This window comes from Lepidochelys kempii, chromosome 9 (genome assembly GCF_965140285.1).
Source record: "Lepidochelys kempii isolate rLepKem1 chromosome 9, rLepKem1.hap1, whole genome shotgun sequence".
In the NCBI taxonomy this organism is placed as follows: domain Eukaryota; kingdom Metazoa; phylum Chordata; order Testudines; family Cheloniidae; genus Lepidochelys; species Lepidochelys kempii.
This window is the reverse complement of record NC_136388.1, coordinates 74,828,786-74,852,170: the sequence shown is the minus strand read 5'-3', so window position 1 is coordinate 74,852,170 and position 23,385 is coordinate 74,828,786. Positions and strand designations below refer to the sequence as shown.

General features: G+C 39.4%; 1 protein-coding gene across 3 annotated transcripts in view; it reads right to left on the bottom strand.

Moving 5' to 3' along the window:
• Positions 1–23,385, bottom strand: part of RPS6KA6 (ribosomal protein S6 kinase A6) — an 80,693-nt gene that overhangs the window by 27,636 nt on the left and 29,672 nt on the right. For 2 of the 3 annotated variants that reach the window (XM_073360914.2, XM_073360915.2), the window contains 8 exons: positions 22,813–22,893; positions 20,028–20,107; positions 15,621–15,727; positions 15,292–15,329; positions 12,604–12,746; positions 11,633–11,703; positions 10,176–10,264; positions 9,267–9,331 (listed from right to left, as the gene is read on the bottom strand). In XM_073360914.2, coding sequence (XP_073217015.1) covers positions 9,267–9,331; positions 10,176–10,264; positions 11,633–11,703; positions 12,604–12,746; positions 15,292–15,329; positions 15,621–15,727; positions 20,028–20,107; positions 22,813–22,893 — 674 coding nt within the window. The remainder of the gene's footprint in view (positions 1–9,266; positions 9,332–10,175; positions 10,265–11,632; positions 11,704–12,603; positions 12,747–15,291; positions 15,330–15,620; positions 15,728–20,027; positions 20,108–22,812; positions 22,894–23,385) is intronic. The other variant, XM_073360916.2, reaches the window with a different exon arrangement.

The window sequence follows — 23,385 nt, the reverse complement described above, 5'->3', positions numbered from 1 at the left end:
AAACAAACATGTATTGCTGATCCTTTTTTAAAAAAGATTTATTCAGATTTTTCTGCTCTCCTGATTCGAAGGGCCATAGCAGGGAAGATAGAGTCAGAAAGGCACAAGAATATACCAAAGCTTTCCCCTGCTCCTTCCGCTGTATACACCTTACCCACCAGGCCTCTCCCCTTCCAGCTTATTAAGTAAACAACAGCATACAATTGCCCCCACCAACTCATCCTTACCTCAGAAGGAGATGGGCTGGCAGTGGTGTATTCCCCAAATACCAGAACTGGAACCCAGTTTCTGGCTATTGTGGAAGGAGCCAGGTTCTCCATATCACTCCAATCCCAAGAGGAGGGAGAGAGGATCTATCCCATACTTTCCCATTCTGGATCCCTAGGGCAGGAGATTCTCCCTACTGTCTTGCTCTCCCTGCTTTAGGGGATGAGGGGATTTGCCACCTCTTAAAACAATAATCCAGGTCTTTCTTAGGTCCCTTAAGGGAACAATGTGGAAAGGCAGCTCCTCATTCTCCGTCCTGATGAGCAGTACAGTAGTAAAGCATTACCCCAAACAGGTACTCCCCAGCCCTATTCAGGGTTTGGGAAGAGAAAAAGGAGACTCATTCAGCATCTCTGTTTTCATCCTTGTATGTCGAGGCCTGTGGAAGGTTGAGTGGATTGTAGGGGCTTTCTGCCTCTACCCTGGCCAGGTGGTACTCCCTGACCATCACCAGACTCCCACTGCTCCCTGTCCTTGTGTGCAGGAATATCACTGAAGAGAAGTCATCCCAGGCCCACTATCACAGGGCTTGGGGAAAATATGCATGAGCTCACCCAGAGCAGTGCATGACACAGGAAGTGAAAATGACCATTACCAAACCAGAACTGATTACACACCAACTGCTGTCAAATATTCAAAGTGCACACTGTAAAAAAGCAGGTACAAAACTTTCAGGTAAAAGTGCAATTTCTCAGTGGTTTTCAACCTTTTTTCATTTGCAGACCCCGGAGAAAATTCTGAATGGAGGTGTGGACCCCTTTGGAAATCAATCTGTGGACCCCCAGTTGTCTGCAGACACAGGTTGAAAACTGTTCTAGATACTGCTCCCTTAGAAATCTCAGTTCCTTGTCAATAGAAATCCTCTTGCTACTGTATAAATATATTTTCCTATTACTCGGTATATAAAAATAGGATTTTTTTCTCTATTTAATATTTGTATTCCCATAACACCTGCCAGACAGAGACAGGTGAGTACAGGGAAATAAGTTAATATTAGTCAGCATGATAGGCAGTGGTCTCAGCACACCAGCTGCCGAGCTGTTAAGATTTTTGTAGGCATCACAGCAAAAGGACAGTTTTAAGGAGGATAATGTTTCATGGTTCAAGGACACTCCTTCAAAGCATGAAGGGAAGCATGGGAGAAAGAACAAAGGAACTAGTTTGAAAATTCAACAAGTGGGCACTGGAAGTTGGCCTCATGGGCTGATTGGAGATGGCAGTTGTCATCTTGGTAGTGAAGGAGAGATGACAGGTAGAGTTAAGACATGAAGGGCCTTGAAAAAGTGAAGACAAGCAGCTTATGTTTGATGGGACAGAGAAGGGGGAGCCAGTAGAGGAATGCAAAAAAAGGCAGGGAAGGGAGGTGATATGATTAAGTCATCGAGCTAGGGAAATTTTGCAGCAGCATTCTGAATACATATGAGCAGGGCAAGATTGCATTTGTGAAGGCCAGGGAAAAGGATACTGCAGTAATTGAGATGTGAGATGAGAATTTAGCTGTGTGGATGGGTTGGAAGAATTCATAGATGAGGCCAGAAGAGAGCACTGTGATCATCTAGTCTGACCTCCTGTACAACAGGTCTTTAGGACTTCCTTGCATTATTTCCTGTTTGAACTAGCGCATGTCCTTTTAGAAAAAGATACAAACACTGATTTAAAGGGCTGTATTTTAGAGATGTTATGCAGAAAGTATCAGTCAAGATTTAGACAAAGCCTGGATATGAGGACCTAGAGAGGTCCAAATGGAAGAGATACTGATGTTATGGGTCTGTAAGACAGTCAGAACAGTGGCGTTGTCCACAGTAATCAAGAAAGAAGGCATCAGGGAGGGTTTTGGTAGCAGAGATTAAAAGCTCTATTTTAGCCATGTTGAGCTTGGTCTGACAGCTAGACATCCACAAGGATATGTCAAAAAGAGGCAGAAGTTTTAGTTTGGACAAACTGAAAAAGATCTGGAGCAAAGAGGTAGATATACAAGTCAGCAGCATGGAAAGCGTAGGTTAATTTGGGCAAATGAAATTACCCAGATAACAAGTAGAGAAGAACCAAGGACAGAGCCCTGGGGAACCCACACAGAAAGCTGAAAGGGGAGGTGAGGAGGAGCACCAGGAGAGGACAGTCACAGAAGCCAAGATTTCAAGAAGAGCATGTCTGACAAGTCAATGAGGATGAGGATGGAGTACTGGTTCTGAGCTTGGGCAAAGAAAAGTTCAATAGAGACTTTAGCAAGAGGAGTACCAGGGATAGAAACCAGATTAGAAAGGGCCTCGCATGGAATTAGACAGGAACTCCAGACAGCAACTGTAAACACTGCATTCAATGAGTTTAGAGATAAAAGGGGAAAGGAGATAGAATGATAGCTGGGGAGGCAAGTGGGGTCAAGGATGGGGCTTTTTTTAAGATGTGAGACTAAACACGATTGTATTATGAAGGGAAGAGCCAGAGGAGAGTGAGATATTAACAAGTGCAAGGGAGAAGATGAGAGTGGGTGACTAGCTCCTTTAAAAGAAGCATGTCCAGCTTCCTTATATCATAGGAGGAGCTCTCATCTGGCCAATTATGAGGGTGGGGCAGTATCTGGGGCTATGGAAGAATCAGAAAGGAAGGAGGTCCATGAAGAAAGCTGTAGGAGGTTCCTGGAAAAAGGCTGAAGGCATGAGAGCAGCAGAGGATTGTTGTCTGACTTTCAAGCCAGACAGCCAGAACTGAGAGCCACAGAAGGCTGAGACAGGGGAGCAGCAGAGGGGTTTACCCTCTGACATTTCCATGGTACAAAGCTGGAACCAGTGGACTGAGCACCAGGATAACAGTGGAAGGGCCTACCTGCTGCCCTGTTTGAGAGTTACTGAACAGGGGAACCAATGGATGCTCTCCTGGTGAGGATGATCTCCCAGCAGAGAGGCAAGGGAGGGGTTACCTGCTGGGAAGAGCTGGGTTATGCTCCTGCTCTCATGGCAGAAAGACAGGAGAAGACCAAAGAAAACCCCAGGTGCGCTAGAAAATGCCAGAGTATAGTACATGCACTGTCGATGGACTAGATGGTTTGGAGTTTTAAGGATTCTATGGACTGGGGTGATAAATGACCTAGCTTTTGGGACTTTTGGTTATGGACTGGTTGGGCTATGCTAAGTAATAAACTGACCCCTGAGGAGGAGTATTACTGAGGCACGACAGCATGTCGTGGAGTCTTTACCGGCCTAAGAGAGCAAATGGAACAGTAACTGCAGCATAAGGACCACCAGCCACAAGAACGAACTCCGGGCAGAGGAGTAATTGTTCACAGGGTATAAATGTGTTCCGAGTACCTTCTCTCCTACCCTCATTTCCTTTCCCATCCACTCACCTTCTAATATTTATACTAATGAACAAGTGGGTTTTTTTAGGACATTTTCACAAAGCTCCACTGAAGAACAGTTACTTACTCTACAATAATTGGGGTTCTTAGACATGTCATCAGCATGGATCCCACTTTAGGTGCACACGCCCCTCATGAGCACAAGAGTCTTTTGAATAGCTGTGTCCACCTGAGTCGTACAGGCACCCCGCACCTCCCTTTGTGAGGGCATAAAGGGCAGTGCTTCTGTGACTCTCCCTCAATTTCCTTGCAACCTGAAGCCAGCATTAGCTGAGGACTCCTACAGCAGGGACAAAAAGTGGGTTGTAGGATTCGCACTGACAGCATCTCAAAGAACCAGTTACATAAAGGAACAGTTCATTCTTAGCTATGTGTCAGTATGGATCCCCTGTGGTTGACTGGCATAGAGAACTTCCCCCTCACCCCCCCCCCGATGGTGAGAATGAGGCATTCCAGCTGCATCAGTAGAATACAGACTGACTTGGTCTACACTTGAAGGTTATATCATCGCAGCAATGTGAGTTAGGGGGATGAAAAACTGCATCTGATCAGTGTAAATGCAACTATGCCAATGGGAGAGGGCTTCTGTTGACTTAGCTAACTCATTTGAGGAGATTGTGCTCCTACATCAACAGAAAAATCCCTTCCATCAGCGCAGACATACTTGTAGCACTGCTCTTCCAAACTTGGCACCTGCTCTGGCAGCTAAGTCCAAGGTATAGTGCTTGGCAGAAGTCAGCAGCTTGTTCTCCGTTGCCACCTTGCCGACCTTTTGACACTAACACATTTCTGAAGTAGGCAGAGGATAAGCAAATAGTGGAGTGAGGCTTGATGTTTGGCAGGAGAGCTGCACCAGTCATTTGTAACACAGCGTGATACACTGCATTATCCATTTAAATATTCTTTGTGTTGAGATGGCCTGACCCTTGGGGTGGCCAAGTCCACCCAGGAATAAATAGAGAGAGCCTGAACAATTTATTTTTCTGAGCATAGAGAAGCAAAACTCTGGAAATGCCCAGTATGTGCAGCTTCTCTCCCAATGCAGAGTAAGGCTTGGGGGGAGGGGGGAGCTGATTGATTCAGAGGGAACTCTGAAACCACCTTGGGAAGGAATGTAGGTTGACATTTCAATACCACCTCATCTCTATAGAATGTCACGTAGGAAGGATCAGCCATAATAGTGCTTGAAGCTCCTTACTCACTCTCCTGGTCTAAGTGATATCAGGAAGATTGTCTTCAGATTGAGATGAAACAAGGAGCATTCTGAAAAAGGCTCAAAGGAAGGCCCCCTTAGCCTCAAGTGGACAATGCTGATATGTCAGGCAGGAGCAGGTTCTTTGACTGGTGGGTAAGTATGTGATAGGCCTGTGAGGAACTCAGATACCATACAGAGGGAGAAGATGGCAAGCAGAGATTGCTCCGAGGGGGACCTTAATGGAGCTGAATGGAAGGCCAGAGGGTTCTAATTGCAGCAAATAGTCTGTATAAGGTCCAGGCCATGTTGGGCCATCCAGATAGAGCACTTCTTCCATTCTGACAAATAAGTCCTTCTGGTAGACATCCTCCTGCTCTATACCATGATCTCCTGGACTTATTATAACAATTCCTGTCCATGGTACCTAAGCAGCCAACATCAAGGCCAACAAGCTCAGGAACTTCAGGTGGATGGAGTATCTGAGGTGCTGTGAGATCAGGTCTGCGCAGTCTGGGATCTGGATCAGAGTCTGAATAGACATTTGTAGCATGTCTATCAACCAAAACTGCCTCAACTAACAGGCAGCTATGAGAATGACTGTAGCTTTGTCTCTTGATTTTGGACATCACGCTGAGCATCAAGAGAAATCAGTCAAAAGGTGAAAAGGAGGCCTGGATTCCACTGCAGAAAGAACACATCTGGCAACGAGCCCTGGCTCCAATTTCTTTGGAACAGAAATTCTGACACATGGAATTGTCCTTGGTCGCAAAACAGGTCTACCCTGTCCTACCATAACACTGGCATATCTTCTTTACAATGGATCTTTGCAGGGGACACTACTGACTGGTCATGTATGGTCTCCTAAATAAGCCAACCGAGTCACTGCTGACTCCTGGAAGATGAAGACCCATCAGGGTTCTCTCATGTTGGTAGCATTGTGTCCAGAATCCGACAGTCTCCAGAAGAGGAGCAATCAGCAGGGTCCTCCTGCTTTCACATGCAGTGGATTGCAGATGAGCTGTCAGTCAGAATCTGCACTGTGAAATTTCAGAGGACAGGTAGGAATGGCATACAGGCTAGCCTGACGAATGAGTTCCAGGACTTATGTGAAGTCCCATGTCTTCTGGGAACCAGGGGCCTTGCATTTGCACGTGGTCCAGGTGGGCTCCCCAGCCTGTCCCTGATGCACTCATAATTAAAATTCCTTTTTGGGGTGAGAGGGATGTGAATATTCCTCTTTTTTCAGGTTCTAGGTACCACATCAAGTCTACAAGGACACGAAGTGGCATAGAGACCTCCTTGTCCATCTGCTGTTACACAGAGGGAGAGACTATCCTGAACCAAAGCTGTAAGGGCCCCAGGTAAAGTCTGAGAAGCAGCACCATGGACACACATGCTGACATATGACCTAACACCCTAAGGCAAGTCTGTACTGTCATGTTTGATTTTATCTCAAGAAGCAGTGATTGCATAACAGGATTCTAACCTCTGAGAGGTCTGCTCTCTCTTACCAAGAGTTGATCATAACTCCTATGAACACTTATCTGCAAAGGAGTAAGATGATTTTTCATTCTTCACAAGGAAGCCCAACCACGCAAACAAGAAGAGTGCATCTTCTAGACTTGCCACCTTCTCCTACTGAGACTTGACTCTTCTCAGCCAGTTGTCCAGGTACGGGTAAATGTGGATGACCTGTCTCCTCAGATGCGCCGCTACCATCACCAACCACCATTTTGTGAAAACTCTCAGCGCCACAAGTCAACTCTCAGAGTTGAATGGCAGTAACCTGTGTGCAAATTTCGGGAATCTATCTGTACACCTTAAGAAATTCTGGCAGATATTATGAAGTTGTTACTATGAAAACTTCTGTGTATGTGGATTCCACCTTTGCTGACAAGGGCTGAATCACATCCCTCCCATACCAGGAACAAAAGGGGGTCATTAGAACTCAATGACTGCATATTCTAATAAAAGCATCTTGGGACAATGGATTAGCTGGAGCACAAGACAACCAGTTTTTCCCTACCCCTCTGCAGGGGGCTGGTGTTTGGAAAGTGGAAAATCCCCAAACACAGGACAAAGAAATCAAGGTGTTGATGCTAACCTTTAAAAACCACAGAGACGAGCTGGGTCACAGGAGATGACTCAGAACCACGCTGGAAGTTTTGGGCAGGAGAAGAGCAGAGATGAGCATGCTTGCATGGCAGGGAGCCCAGTTTAGCTGTAGGACCAAACAAGTCAAAGCAAGGTGACCTGGATAGAGAGGGGCTCTCTGGTTAAGAAACCAAGCCATGAGCTGCAGCAGAAGGGTCCCTCGGACACCTCTAGAGGATTCAAACCCAAGCCCAAAAAATGCTGCAGAGTGACGAGGAAACTGAGTCAGCGAAATGTGTTTCTTTTCTTTTCTTTTTTTTTAAATAGATCTACGCATTTCTTGTGCTAATGAAGAAGGAGCGATGGCTGTTTACAATCCTGTGCAAGGTCTGAGAGTGTGTGTTGTATTACACATATCACAAGCCCCTGAACAGTTAGTTTATGGACCAGAACACCCACGTGCCTGGAGTTCTGCGAGAGTGTGTTTAAGCTACAGGACAGTTTGAGATATCAGCACTGGTCCCAGGGGTGAGGCAATTGTACCAGGAGGTTTCAGCTGAGGAGAGTGTGCTAAACAGAGGTGCTACACACCAACTGTGTGCTCAGAGACCACACATCCAGGGGAATGTTTCAACAGTTCAAACTCCAAAGGTGGAAAGTACATGGGATACAGTGAGGTGGTTGCTCACAGCATGAGTGACCAACAGGGGGTGCTTAGCTAGATCCAACACTTGGTACTGACAGCGATTTGGACCCACTCAGCTATTTCCTGTTGGCCAGACGGATGGCTATGTGGAAGTATGAGTCCTGCAAGTCGAGAGCCACAAACCAGTCCTGAGCCTACATGGATGGAATGGCAGAGGCAAGAGTTAGCATCCTGCACATGGGGCACCAGTGTATGTATTTGTTCAGTCTCCTCAAGTGTAGGATACGACTAAGACCTCTTCTTCAGGATAAGGAAATATCAAGAGTAGAAGCCTCATCCCCTGTATTCCCACAATTTCTCTTCTATGACTCCTAGACAAAGTAACAAGGCCACATATGTTTGCAATAAGCTCTATAATACGTTCTCTGAAGCTGGCCAGGGAGGGTATCAGTCAACACTCAGGAGCAAGAGATATAGGGGGTTCTGCAAGGGCATAACATGGCTTGGTTGTGGGCATCAACACAAGTATTGGGGTCCTGTACCTTATGCTGTTTCCACGAAGGTGGAGGACTTAGAGCTTCCGTCCTTGGAGAAGTGATGGTTTCTGTCCTTGTAGGATGGCCCCAGTATTGTTTGGAGATGCATTTATGCTCCACATGAAATTATGCCTCAGCTTCTCTTCTTCTGTCAGCGTGGCATAGGTGTTGTTGAAGTTGCTAGCCCCAGTTTCAACAATGTCCTCTTCCCCACCTTTCTATCTCTACCTGATCTCAGGAAACAGAGGCATCCCTCTACATGATCGAGTGCTGGTCAAAGCAGCCTCGAACCTCCATCTTGATGGTGATTGTTTCTTCTAGGTCTGAAATGACCTGCATGGATTGCTCAAGCAGATGTAACTAGAACTGTGTGTCTCTGGACTCGTGGGTCTTGGAGGAAAGCAATCAGCACACTCAACACCTGTCTGGGATATGGCTGTCCCCTAGGCAAAAGACATCGTAATCTATGTCTGTCAGTGAGGGGATGAAGCTATGACAAGAGAGGCAGGGTTTGAAACATGACTATTTAGACTCCATATTGGGGGGGAGGGGGCCCCGCAGGGAGAATGTCTTTTTTATTGGAATATTCAAATTAAAGAAAACGAGATAAAAAGGGTGAAGATCAATTCTCCTTAACAAACTAATTAGGAAAAGGACAAGTTTGACATTCAGAGGATGTAATGGGTTGGACGCTCACTGGCAGTAGTAGGGAACTGAGGGAGAACTGTGGCCGCACTGCCTTTTATGGCTTCACACAAGAGCACAAGGAGGCACAGTATGCATGCACAGCCCTGACAAACACTGCTATTCAAAAGAATCCAGCCTCCTGAACACAGGCACCTATCTTGGGCTTACAATGACACACACAAAGGACTCAAATTTTTGTACCTCTCCCCTCTTAGTCATTTTGAAGGAGTTCTATTTGGTATTTTAAGATTTAGAATGTTGCAATTCTAATCACTATTAAAAATGTTAATGTGTGTTTTAAAATTTTAGTGAGACCCTCAATAAATACTGTACAGCAATGAGGAGAAATACAGTCTCAGAATACTATAGTCAGAAGTCTCATTTGTTTAGTATATCCTGTTTAATTACCTTGCAATTTACAGAGACATTGCAAAATGTTGTAGCAAAACTAAAAATGGCTTTGAAATTAAACTGTTTTGTACTTACATTCCAATCAACTGTTGAAAAAAAAGGATGTCTCTTGATTTCTTCAACTCCATCGGAACCAGCTCCTGTAATTAAAGGGAACGAAAGTGACAATTAAAACCAGATTCAGCGTAAAAATCTCTAAACAAAATTGCATTAAAAAGTTAGTCACTTGGTTTCTTAGAAAACTGCATGGAATCACTTATTCATGGAATACTGACTAAGGTTAGCGTTTTCAAGCAAGATATTTGACTGAGAACAGACTGGTGTATAGCTAGTAGAATTCACACACGTTGAAGAAAAACAATCACGTTAAAAGGGAACCTGGAAAAAGGAAAAAACTGGACTTGTGCCTTGTTTGCTTCTTTTGGAAATATATAGGAGCCCTCCTCACAGGGCATCTTTACATCAGTTTACGAAGAATCAGGAGTACTTCCCTGCAAGTCACTAATTTAATATTAAACCTCCAAACAAGTAATTGGAGACTATGGTTGGGGGAGTATAACAGCATTTTCCAATCTGCTTCCTGATTTTTTGTTTGGCAACTTAATATCTAGTTTTTACTCCAGAATTACAGCCATTTGGATGGTCTGATAAGCCACTGTTCCATGCACCTGTGGAGGGCTGCCAGCAAAAACAGGAAGTTAAAATAAGACACAGACAGGCATATTGAGGGAGCTAAAATAAGAGAAAGGCTACTTTTTTCTGAGTGATGGCCTGCTGACCTTCCTCTGTCATTTACTCAGGTGAGCCAAACCCAGAACTCAAGCCATACTGCAAACTCAAGAAAATGAGAAAATGAAGACTGTTGAATAACCAAGAACTGATATGGCTATTCAGTGAAGCTTCACAAGTTCACAAGTTATGCTGTAGATGGTTTTACTTCAAGATCCAGGTCAAAAAGAACCAACCAAAACAAGATCACATTACCTAATCTGTTTGATGGGTTCCTTTTAAACAACATCCGTAGAAGGCTTTGCGCTTCAGGGCTAAGGAATTGTGGCATTCCAAGCTTTGCTCTGGAGAAAGACAATGAAGAAATTATGACTTCAAAAAGCATGTTTTGCTAAAAACGCTCTAGATGGACTCATTAAACTGAGGGTAAGAAACTCTGCCATCAGATCTGTCAATGAGTGTCACAAGACAGTGGAATTGTGTGAACGAGATTTCAAATTGAATATAAATATTAAAATAGCTACCCATTCAAGAAACTTTTAGAAAAAAACACATAGTGTGGCATAGTGGTTTTCAACAAATAGGCTGCTTCAGACTAATGCTGCATAAAGTACTGAAAAGTTGTGTATCCCTGAAGAGATCTAAGTCTATCCAAACATGCTGGCATATGACAAACAGGAAGTATTCATCCTTTCCTACCAGAACCAACTTTTGAAGGCACTTGGAAAGAACCAAAACGACCCCTGTAATCTACACAACCCCACAAGTCACCTTTTTATTCCTCCATTCAGAAAAAGCCTCAAGAATTAGATCATAAAGTCATTAGAGAAGGCCAAAGGGATCAACTTAATGGAGATTATTTTGTAAGGACAATTACTAAATTTAAAACAACTTTAGTGATTTGAACAATTTTATTAATAATCGAAGTGTCTAGTTCAGCCTGAAATTTCTAGGCAGAATTGTAACATTATGTTACACACGCACATATTCATTTTGCTACAAATCCTGAAATAGGTGGTGAACTAACCTATCTTCTGCAGCAATGCTGCTATACATTAGCCACACACAGGGTTTAGTCCCTCCTGCCATGGAGTCAGGACTAAACCCCCTTTTCTTTAGCACCCATCCCCCTCAGAAAGTCCCAGAAGTCTAACCACATGAGCTGCAGGATACCCTTTGACTACTCATAAAAGCAATAAATTCTTGCTTCCCTCATTTAAAGAGTGGCAAGAGTGTACAGTTAGGACTTGTTTACCAATCACCACTGTACACTTGTCTTACTATTACAACATGGATTAAACTATTTGATACAGAACGTGTGTATACACACACGCTTGTACACAGAGAATAGCATACACACAATCTGTATAAAATAGGTTGTTTTGTTTTTATATAAGCTATGTCGTAACACAGACGAACAGCATATAGAGAGGTTGTTGGCAAATAACTCTCTAGTGTACTTTACTGCCCCTATTTTTAATACTAACTTTACACACACACAAGTTTATGTTTACAGTTTTAAGCCTCAGAGATATTCTCCAGTATCCACATTGTTTGTGATCAAATTCTTACTTTTGTGTTTGACATTTTATAATTTCACATCCTGAAAATGAGCAAACTACAATACACAAGCTAAAGCATAATATCTATAGCTACATTTTGGGTTACTTTCAAAAACAAGGGTAATTCTATTAAAAAAAGAGAATACTTACTTTAGTATCATATTCATAGTTTCATTTCGATCTTTACCTTGAAATGGTAGTGTACCAGTAAGCATTTCAAACTGAAAAGAACAAATGTTTAATCAACATCAAGTGGTTAATTTTTTTTTTAAAAGTACTCTTACAAGATTTTAATTAAAATGGTATTTCACTTGTACTACACACACTAAGACCTGAGAAGTCTTCAGGGTGATTAGCAAATACATAGTAATTTTAATTTTTAAAATATCCAAAAGTTAAACATTTTCTCTTCAAAGGCAATTTACATGACAATCAATATCAACAGTAGATGGGATAAAAAGATGATGTAGAACACCTTGGAGGGCTTTACAGACTAATGGTGGTTCAGGGACCATAATTCAAAAGCTACTTGAGGAGTCAAATGGAATTCTCCCTGAAGTCATGTACTGCTACACCATAAAAAAGTAATCAAAAATTTGGTTTTTATTTTTCCTCCTAAGTACAAATGCTAATGGTGTAACAATTTACTATCCACAATGGCACATATATTAGTATTACTGGTGTATTCCACTTTTCTGTGTTGTTCATTCAACAGGCTTGCTGTTAAACATTTTTTTTAAAGGAATGCTTTGTCAAACTCAGTTTTTTTGTTTTTTACTAATAAGCTATATGTCAAAGAAACATTCCAACTGAAGCCTTACAACAACTAGGAAAGTGACTGAATAAAATTGTTCTGGACTGCTACAAAGTCACGTATATGTTAATAATCCTTAGAGGTATGCATTTCCTTAAAGGTCTAAACAAGTCAAGGTTCGACTTATTTCAAAACTATTGTTTCTTCAGTAGTAATCTAGTTACCACCTTCTCCCAGGTCTTCCCCTCAACCTAAAGTCGTCCTAATTCTATTTAGGCAGTTTATTCTAAATAAATTTAACATTACTCTGTGGAGGCATGCAGACTATTTGACTGCAAACAACATTATGCAATTAATCATACAGTACCATAAGAACACCAAATGACCACCAATCGGCACTCTGGTTGTGGCCTCGCCTGTTTACTACTTCAGGTGCCATGTATTCTACAGTACCACAGAAAGAGTAGGCCTTCTTTTCTTGATCTACTGATTCTTTGCTGAGTCCGAAGTCTACAACAACAGCATTACAAAGATATATCTAGTAAAGAACTTTAAAAGCAATATTTTATACAATAATTTTATATTTTGGATTCACACAACCAAAGACTGTTTATGAATAACGAAATGGTAATCCTAAAGCTCACTGGAGAATGAGAGTTAAATAGTGCATTACACAATCTATTGTACTGTGCCAGGAACAAGTGAACTGAAAGTCTCAGCAACCATTATGTTGCTTAGTTTTTCTGCCATTAGGTATTTAAAACTTTACATATTTAGAACCTTAAAATTATGAAAGGTTCTACATTTATATTTCTTATTTGCTGAGACTTTGCTGCTTGCTGTATAGGATGGAAAAACTAGATTTAAATGAGAACGCTTCATCATAGAAAACACCAGACTACAAAGGCCATGTCTATACTTACAAGCTTGCAGTGGCACAGCTGTACTAATATAGATGTGCCGCTGTAAGAGCCCTCGTGTAGTCTCGTTATCCCAAGGGCAGAGAGCTCTCCCGACAACATAATGAAACCAGCGCAACCCGCGGTGGCAGCTATGTCAGCAGAAGAGCGTCTCCCACCGACACAGCACTGTGCATATGAGCGCTTATGCCGGCAAAACTTATGTCGCTCCAAGGGGTGTTTTTTTTCACACCACTAAGCAATAAAAGTCTTGCCGACGTAACTGCTGGTGTAGTCACGGCCTTAACTTACGAAAACAGCTTATGTAAAAATCAGACTTAAGGTATTTCTACACTTAAAAATGCTACAGCGGCACAGTTACACCACTGCAGTGTAGACGCTCCCTTCGCTGACAGGAGAGAGTCTCCCATCAGCATAGGTAATCCACATCCCTGAGAGGCAGTAGCTAGGTCAAAAGAAGAATTCTTCTGTTAACATACCACTGTCTACACCAGGGGTTTACTACTGCAGATATTAGTAGCAAATAATAATTTGCCAAAGTCAGACTTGTTTATATCAAGCACACCTCTCAGTTCTCCTTTCCATTGTAAGAAGGAAAATGGAATTTTATAAGTGCTTGTTCATTCAAAAAGCTGCCTTACAAGCAGCTTCAAAATGCTGATGGGAAAACAAAGCCTCAAAGAATTACAAGAGGTTTTTTCCTTTGGACCCAAGTTGAAACTGAATTTAAGTATTGATGTACCCTGCAAAACAATATAATCTTGTAACCCTGATTTCTCACTACCCCCCACCCTCCCGACCCCACTTTCCCACTAGTCCCTGCACTGTGAAAGCCCCAAATGGCTAAGGTGTTTAAATGTGGTCTGGAAGGAGAAGTTAATCTAAATTAAATCCCTCAACTGGGCATTTCAAGAGAAGCAGAAAGCAAGAGAGAAAACCGCTCAGAGGCTGAAGGAGTCCAAGAGAATGGTATCCAGAAATCAATAATATTGTATAGGGATTCAAATCCCTGTTGTTGCCTAAGAGTCTAAAGCAAGTCTGAAACAAAAACACATCCTGTAGTGCTTTTAAATAATGAATATCCAGTAATTCTGTAATCTAAGCAAAGCCCATTTGGCTAAAAGTTCTATCAGAAACAATAAAAGATTACAAGTAAAACTATTGTGTATATTGTGTACATTGCACTAAATGGATGAGAGTTTAAATAATGTATCTCTTTTTAATCTTGCAAGGCGATTCTAATAGCTGTTAATACTTATACAGCACAGCATATAGTGAACTTCATGATATAATCAAAATGGTTACTTTACTATAATTTTAATATGGTAATATAATTTAAGAGTAAACTAGTTCACACTTTGTACTTATCCCAATGTTTATAATGCAAGTCTTGTTGGTGAACTTTAATTTTCCAAAAGAAAATAGCATTATTTTTTCTTGTAATACAGAATTTTTCTACACCTTTGTTTTTAAACTGATTAGACTATAATTTCTGAAATCACATTTTATATTTTTTAAAGAACATGTTGTCTGCACTAAATCTTTATCTTCCTTAAAAGACCGAGTCAGCATATTGACATTTCAGCTTTGCTGAACATCTGCCTTGCTCAATCGCATTAGCTGTTGATCTTCAGATAAAGAGACATTTTATAATCAACCATCATATAAGCCACTTAAACCTGAACAGTAGTTTATTTCTGTTATTGATGAAGTGTCATCTGAATTTATTTACCTTATTTTTAAAAATGAAGTAGCTTTCAATGTCTATTTTATAAACATTAATTTCTAGAACCACTTTACCCACAGAAATTAACCTTTACAGTGGTTTTTGGTTTTAGGTTTAACATAAATACGATGGCTCCAATCCTGCCATCTAATCCACGCGGGAAGATCTCACTCACGTGGAGTCACACTAACTTCAATGGGATTCTGCCGAGGCATAATAGTCTGCTAATGTAGATCAGACTGCACAATCTAGGGCTATATCAGTTAATTTAAAAAACTGTTAAATTAAGTACTGGTATATCAAGATTGTTATACAAGAAATGCAACTCCATACTAAAATACCTAATTTCATTAAAATATTTGTAATTTCATGAAAATATTTAAGAGCTAATCTATTAAATTTTACCTACCTGTTAACTTGATATGTCCTGCTTCATCAAGCAAAATGCTGAAAATTAAAATTCACATTCACCAATACACGTAACAGGAATATTTATATATAACAATTTAAAGATAGTAGCTAAAGACAGATCTCAACCAATCTCCCAATCTTTAATTTAAGAACTCTGTACATTATATTGCAATCAGTGCATATATTTAACTATTAAACCCAATACATATAGCTTATAAAAACATCTTTTACTCCATTTTTATAAAATTATAGAGATGTATAATGAAAATGCAAAGAAGCAATTAAACAAAATACATGTAATAGTGGATAAAATAAATTTTACTTTACTTTTCTGGCTTCAGATCCCTGTATACAATCCCCAAGCTGTGTAGATGATCCAAAGCAAGGGCCAGTTCTGCGAGGTAGAATTTCACATCTTCCTCTGTAAACATAACCTAATAAGAACTGTATAGATTTACCTTCAGATCTTGTCAGTTTCTAATACTGCAATCTAAAAACAGACAGTTCTTCTGCTTCCCTAAATTCAAATATTTCTCATAACTACTACATTTCACAAATTCTCAGGAGACAATTTCACTTAATACAGATGATATGCAAGAATAAACTATAGACTATGAAGTTTTCTGTAGATCTAACCCTGAAATTATTTTAGTGTTCCTCACAATCCAGCTCTTAAAGAATTAAAAGTAAAAATAAATGTTATTGCAACTGTAAGGTAGCATAATTAAAGGAAAGTTAACTTTTGTATCTGCCTTGCTGGTTTACCAGTATTCTTTCAGCCACAGTGCCCTATACAGAGCATTTCCTATTCCTGTTTTTCCAGTTTAACATGTAGTTTGATGTACTATTGCTTACAATAGTATAAAATATACAGGATGTGTAATTGTAACCTTAAAATTTTATATTTCCATTTTATAGTTTTCAATTGAGTGATGTTAACACTATTAAGACTTATTAAGTTTCCTTCTAAAAAAGGAACTGCTTGTTCCTAAAGTTAAGTTCATACTTCACTGAGGTGAACAAGGTTGAAGAGTGGACAGAATCTGCACATCATTTACATGAACAGAGATGCATTCAAACCTTTTCTGCTCCCTTTTTTGGAGGGGGGGGTTTGAACATTTTGCTACAAGGTTGGGCTGAACAGCAACGGTACATCTTTACATTTTGTTGTATTTTGTCAATGGGAAAAAAAATGAGATCCAGGAATTTTCTTCTTTAGTTTGCCTGCCTCTCTCCCTTATCACCATGGCTTTTCATGTAAAAGAGCCAAGGATGTTAGGGCAATGTCTCTACCTATTCCTCCCCACACCGCCCCCTTCTCCTCTCTTTGGTGTAACAGAAGTAGAGATGTTCTCTAGCAGCCCAGAGATTATTCACTCTCCTTATTCTAGACCTGCTTCAATACATTCTAAGACTTCCAGGTATTTAACTTGCGCAAAAAATCACAGCAGCAGTGTTGACAACTCATGATATTAAGTCTCATGGCATTTGTTGTTCTTCTCAAAGCCCTGGCTCCTCGAGTCAGGAGATTATGTGAAAATCTCAGCTTTCATTTAAAAACAAGTTTGTAGCCCAACTAGTTGTAGAAAAAAGCTCTCTCTCTCACACACACACACACAAATTTATTTGTGTGTATCTGTGTCGCTCTTCCTCCAGCCTCCCTTTCTCACTCTCTGGATATATCATTTTCAAATGCTTTGGTAATACTGTAATAGGTTTATATTTTGTATGCACACCATTTAGACAGTCTCTGCACAGACAGAAATTAGTCTGGGGGAGAACTATTTCAATGGCCATGATTCTCCACTGCATCACAGGGGATGGGGTGGAGGAGGCGGTGGGATTCTCAAATGATCATCTCTGTTCACTTTGTGCAACTTGGCCTATTAGACAAGAAATTCACACTCTAAATGCCACATATAACCCAGGAGACTTGAACATATATTCAATTGTATCTAGCCAAATGTTACACCAGGTGAGGTTAGTAGTGCCTAGACAAGAAGCAGGGAGATTGAGGGAGTTAGTTAAATAAAATAAGGAACAACTAGTCACATATGTGGGGTACAGATAAAGCATTGCTTTACCTATATACAATGCCATGTACGCTAGCTGGTTGACCCTGCATGACTGGGGCCTAACCAGGACTGAGAAAAATATATTTGCCCTCAGTAACAGAGTGAGTTCTCCCTTCTGCTCTCACTACTTGCTGTTCCTTTCACGCACCTTTCTTCACTTAGTTACACATTATTTTACCATTTTAACATGCTGGTACCATATGGCCACACAGACAATCATTATCTGAGGAAATTATAACATAACCAGTAATAACTTCAAGCATTTTGGATGTCTATATTCTTAGAATATTTTTTTTAGGTCTTTAAAACCTCAAATTATATTCCAAGATGAACTATTCTCCATTTGCTGAAATCATTGAGAGTACGAAAGGAGCGTAGAAACTTTGTTCATTTAGTCTCCTTCTATAGGACTAGTTAGTCTTGTGTAAACGATGTTGATTAAGCTTAGTAATATACATCAACATTTGGAACTATGAATACAAGATGTACTCTTATTGCTGAACAGCTCTGCTCAAGATTAAGAAATATTCCTAATTTGCACAGCGCACAGGTATTACTGTAGTTTGTCATGTCAAAGTTGTATGCAACAGAAATAATAAAAGAATGAATTAAGAATGAAGTACAATGAACAAAAATGACTGTTACAGTCCAAAGACACAAGTGAAGTTTCCAAATCTCCAAATACAATTATTCTAATTATTACTTTGCAACCTAACAAGATTGCACAAATTCATTTTAAATACGATTTTCCCCCCAAATTAAATGTGGTAAAAACAAATTGCATTAAGTTTTACTTCTGAAGGGAAAGCTGCAGTAAAAGTGCTTTATTGGATGGATATCAGACATTTTCTGCATTGCAGCGGAAAAAGTCCCATACGTTAGAATTTTAAAAACCAAAATTAACACTTAAATATCTTATTAACAGCTAAACAATCAAAAACAATTTCAAATATGCCTGATAATCCATGTGTGGGATGGTTTCAAGTGGCCCTAGGAACTGACCCCCCCCCGCATTGGCCTGGGTCATTCACTTTCCATTGCCATGTGGTATTGCAATAGAAAACAGTGTTTTTAAAACTATTGTGTTTTCTTTATAGAAAACATCAGGTGTTTTTTAATATACAAAATTAAAAGTTTTAAAAAATCATGGTACTTTAGAAATAATCTGAAGTTTGTTGAAAACCAAATATAAACTTGAGTAATAAGTGACCTCAAAATTATTGCTTATTTCTTTACTCCTAAAAGAGAGATTTCTCTCTTTTTCAGATACCCAGCCAATATTTTTACAGCCAGATTTGCACCCTTCATTTAAGTGTCTATTTTGGAGGATCCGTATATTCTAGCTGCACTATCACAACAAGACCTGAAGTCATTTCCTATTATACTGAGATTTCTTAAGGGAGACATCTCAGATCAAATGGAAATAGAGATTGACCACTTTCCTGGTTTATGCCTCATTCATTCTTAACAGGTCTGCTGACTCCTACAAATAGACAACTCTCTCAATATTTTCATAGCACAGCTACAGGATATTTACATTGAGTTTAGTTGTGAAATACTGAAAGATCACTATTGCAAGCTAATAAAACGAGTTCAATGTAATTTTAGGGCATATACTAGGTATATGTTCCCTGACCCATCCTCAATATGTAGCTTGACTTTAGGAAACAGATGCACTGAGAAAATCCAGCTCATTGGTTCTTAAAGCTTAAGGATACTAATTTGAAACAACTACTGACAATCTATTTCACATCAGCCAGCTAGTTTGCCCAATTTTAGACAATGTCCTCTGTTAGACATTATCGAAAGGAATGTCTTGAAATCATATGGAAGTAGATTTAAAATGAGAAACAGACTCGTGAAATTTATGAAGCACTAAAAACTCATTATGAAGATATTTTCAAAAGTTTAATTCAACACCTAGAATTTTTACAGAAAAGTTTTGAAAAACAGAATATTTCTTAGCTTGGAATATTACAAATACCATTATAGTCCACATGCAATTTCACAGACTGACAGATTTAAAGACATGTCATCAGAGTAGCACAATTAGCATTCCTCCCCAAACAAACAATAGTGAGCTGTCAATCAAGGTTGTGATTTCTCCAAAATTGGGGGGGGGGAGGAAGGAGGGGGGAGAAAAGTATTTTACCTAGAAAAAAAATATTCGGTTCAAGAAACTAAACACTAAAATGATTCAACAAACTCAGGGGCAGCTAAACTGACATCAAACTCTAATCACACCTGTGTTCTTTATTATATAAACCTGATTTACTTCAACTAGGTCTTTATGCAACAAGACCACTTTTAGATTAGAGAATTTGGTATGGGGAGGTACAAAAAAGAAATTTTAGGCCAATTATCAGTAAAAGTTTGACACTGAGGTTTCTTAAGCGATGGAATATCATCCCAAGGGATGGATATTATTATAATATATATATATTTTAGGAGCTCAGTTGAACTTTCACTTTTATATATATAAAAATGAAAGTTCAACTGAGCTCCTAAAAATAAATGGGTCAAGAATTAGAGAAAAAGACAAAAGGAACAATCCAATATTGGTAGGGGGTTAGACAAGGATGTCATTTTCCAGCTCTAATTTCTTTGCGTCTTTGAACCAATTTTTACTATTGTATTCAGTTAAAATGTAGGTACTTACCTCTTTGGATAATCGCGTGAATACATCTCCTCCCCTGAGAAAATCCAATATTAAATATAGCTTCCCTTCGGTCTGAAAGGCTGATTTTAAAACATCACAAAACTTAATGGATAGTTTTATATGACAATGGTGAAATTAGACACAATACTCAGGCATTCTATAATACTTTTTTACGGCTTTTATTTTAGCGTAATAGAGCAGTTGCTTCTGAACTGAGGTAATTCAATTAGGCATGAGAGCCTCATATGAGCTACTGAAATCTGTGAACTAACCTGAATAATTAACACCACACGAATACTGCATCAAAATGTACTATATTCATTTATTTGAGAAATGTAATTTAGTTTTATTCATTTTGTTAATACTTTGTACAGGGAAGTTTGCAAAAAGTAACCATTACTAATATATTACAAAGTGTTAGTGACAAGAGATCTCACTACAGCACTGACGTTCTAGTACATCTTTACTAAGCATGGGGAGACCCCCCCAGTATTTGTACAATAATTATGTTTTTAATTATTGATATGGGAATTAATGAGGTTCTACTATAATAAAATTTGCCTTGTTAGGACTTAACACAACAATTTGAAAAATTAAGAGTTTCGGAATTCAAACAAGTCATCCACGCACCACCACACCCACTGGTGTGCCAAACTCAGTTTTTATATTGGACTAATATTATTGTACCTAAATTATTACAAAGTATTGGTTTTAAAAATGGAAAAACAATATCTGTGGGACATTTTCCAAAAGCTGTAGGAAGTCTTTGGGGAGCTTAAGAATAGTAAAGGCATTCAAAAATAATGAAAATGTTATATGACTGTGATGGGGTGTTGTATTCCTCATTCTGGTTCTGAGAAGGTTGAATTAGGCCAGGCAGACCCAACCAACCAATTAAGCACCAAGTCACGAAGAAGAGGCTGTGGTTACTGGAGCAAGAGGGGCCTTCAAAGTGAGAAAAGACGACTGATAGGGACACCGCCAGAGGAGGGCAGAGCTAATCCCCAGGACTGCCACGAGGAGGAGCCACTAGCAGTAAGTGGACCCCGTGGCAATGGTGTACGATTGAAAAATGAACAAGGGATCAGATTCTGTGTGACTTGCTCATATATATGTACAGTGAATGGGAGAAGCACAAGAAGCCTCTTACTCCAACCCCTTGCACTGCCCATTAAAAGTCAAGTAATTACATTTTAAACTTAGCGATACATTTTAAACAGGGCCTGCCAATCAGATTCTAAAAGGACATTCATTTTTCACTTCTGGTCAAAAGCTTTCTACCTGCAGTTGGTAAAAAAATACTAAATGAAAGGTAAGATAAAAGCACCATTTTCCCCCTCCCCTCCCGTTTGTTTACATTTGACTGCACTTTGTGCAGAGTCTGTTTCAGTTTTTCCCCATAAAGTTAGTCAACTTCCACTTTTGTTTGTTACAGCAACAAGGGAGAAAAATATTTTAAATAAGAAAATTATACTATAAAAATTGACTGGGGGGAGGTATAACAACTGAAACCAAGCTTAACTTTTTTTTTTAAATTGAGTGGATTTCAAGTTGATTGTGTCTCTCCCTATAAAGAAAACAAGTTGGAAGTAGGTGGGGTGAGGAAGAGAAGCATTTCAGCCAGTTAAAGACATAGGATGGCAGTGCTTGAAACCTCTGCCAGTGGAGAAACAACAAGACCAACAGCAGAATTCAGGTCTAATGAAACTTTCAAAAATAGGATTGTGGGGAGAGTCTGATGGACTGTGAATGAGAAAATAAAGAAGCAAAAACGGAGGAAAACAGAAACCAGTGACCAAAAAGGGCTATAATATAGAGGTCAGGATCCCGATAATACATGCCCGATAACTTTTCAAAGGTCATGAAAATCTATTTCTTTTAAAAAGATTAAGATAAATATTTTAATTCTTCAGTCTTATCAAGGGAATCTTTTTTTTTTTTTACACTATACATGGTCTATTTAGATGTTTTCTTATGTGCATGTTACCATTTTACTATGTGAAGATGTTAATTGTTTATAAATCTATCATATGCTTTTAAAGTATTATAAAAAGGTAATTATGTTTTCTTGATTAAGTGCTTAGGAATTGTTTAATGTGTGTTAAATTGTTCACATGCATGTTTTATTTAATGTACTCTTTAGTCTCTTGGGAAAAGCACTATCCTGATCTGAACTACATTGGAACAGATATGCGCGTACATGAGAGAAATATATCCCTGAGAGGTCTGCAATTCACCTTAAGATGTGTTCATATCTTACAGAAGAAAACTCAGACAAAAGGCCTAAATGACAAGACTCTACACCATGCACAGGCTGTCAGTATAGAATGGACTAGGCAGATACTTTGACACAGAGTGAGATGTAACCATAATAGTGAAAACTGAGATATGCTCTGTAATTATAAAAGGAATGTTTACATAACTGAGGGTATAGTCAAACCTCTCAAGGCAGAAAATACTGGTTCTGTTAAACTCTGCAGAGATTAATGCTTCAGAAAGGCTGGATTGATGTTTATCTGTTAATGTCACTTTTTTCCAGAAAATGTCCTTAGTTACATACTGGAAGGTAGAAATTACTAGTCATCTATGCCTAGCTTTCACATTATCTGTACCTGCTTACAATAACTGTTAACAAAAATAAGGCAGAAGAAGATTACATTTGACGTGCTTAATGAAAACTAGGTTTTAGAGCAAATCCACTCCAACTATTAAGAAAGAGACGACTAATGCCCTTAACATGCTAATCCTGCCAAAAATATATAGGCAACGGAACAAAAATACCAACCATAGTGCAGTTTGACGATAAATGGATGATTTACTTCTACTAATATATCTCTCTCCATCTTTGTACGAACTCGATCTCGTACTGAAAAAAAGCAGAATACTAATAAATAATCCTCTATTTCAGTAAAGTGAAGGTAGAACAGGAAGGAATAGATAGTAAGTTCTAAATATCCAGAGAAATATAAAATAATCTTTATTTACCCTTTAAATCATTTCTTTTTATTTTGAGATATTACATTTTCCCTCTTACCACTATATATTTTAACCTTTCTAAATTCTGCAACAAATCCAGCTATATTTAGTGATCTAGCAAGTTTCTTTTCAAAAATCGTAAAAAAGTTGGGGAAGGTTGGGTTGTTTGGTGGTCAGGTTTTGTTCTTTTTTGGGGGGGGGGAGGGGCTTCAGCTAATTTCAACTTCTAGATTCTGCCCCCATGAATATGTATTGTCTATTAAGATCATATTTTGGATTTTCTAGCAGTAACACTTCATGCCCAAATGTAACCCACAGTGGAGTAGAGTCCAGTGATGTGTCTTGTAAAGACAGAAACACCTTATAATTTGGCTTACTTTGA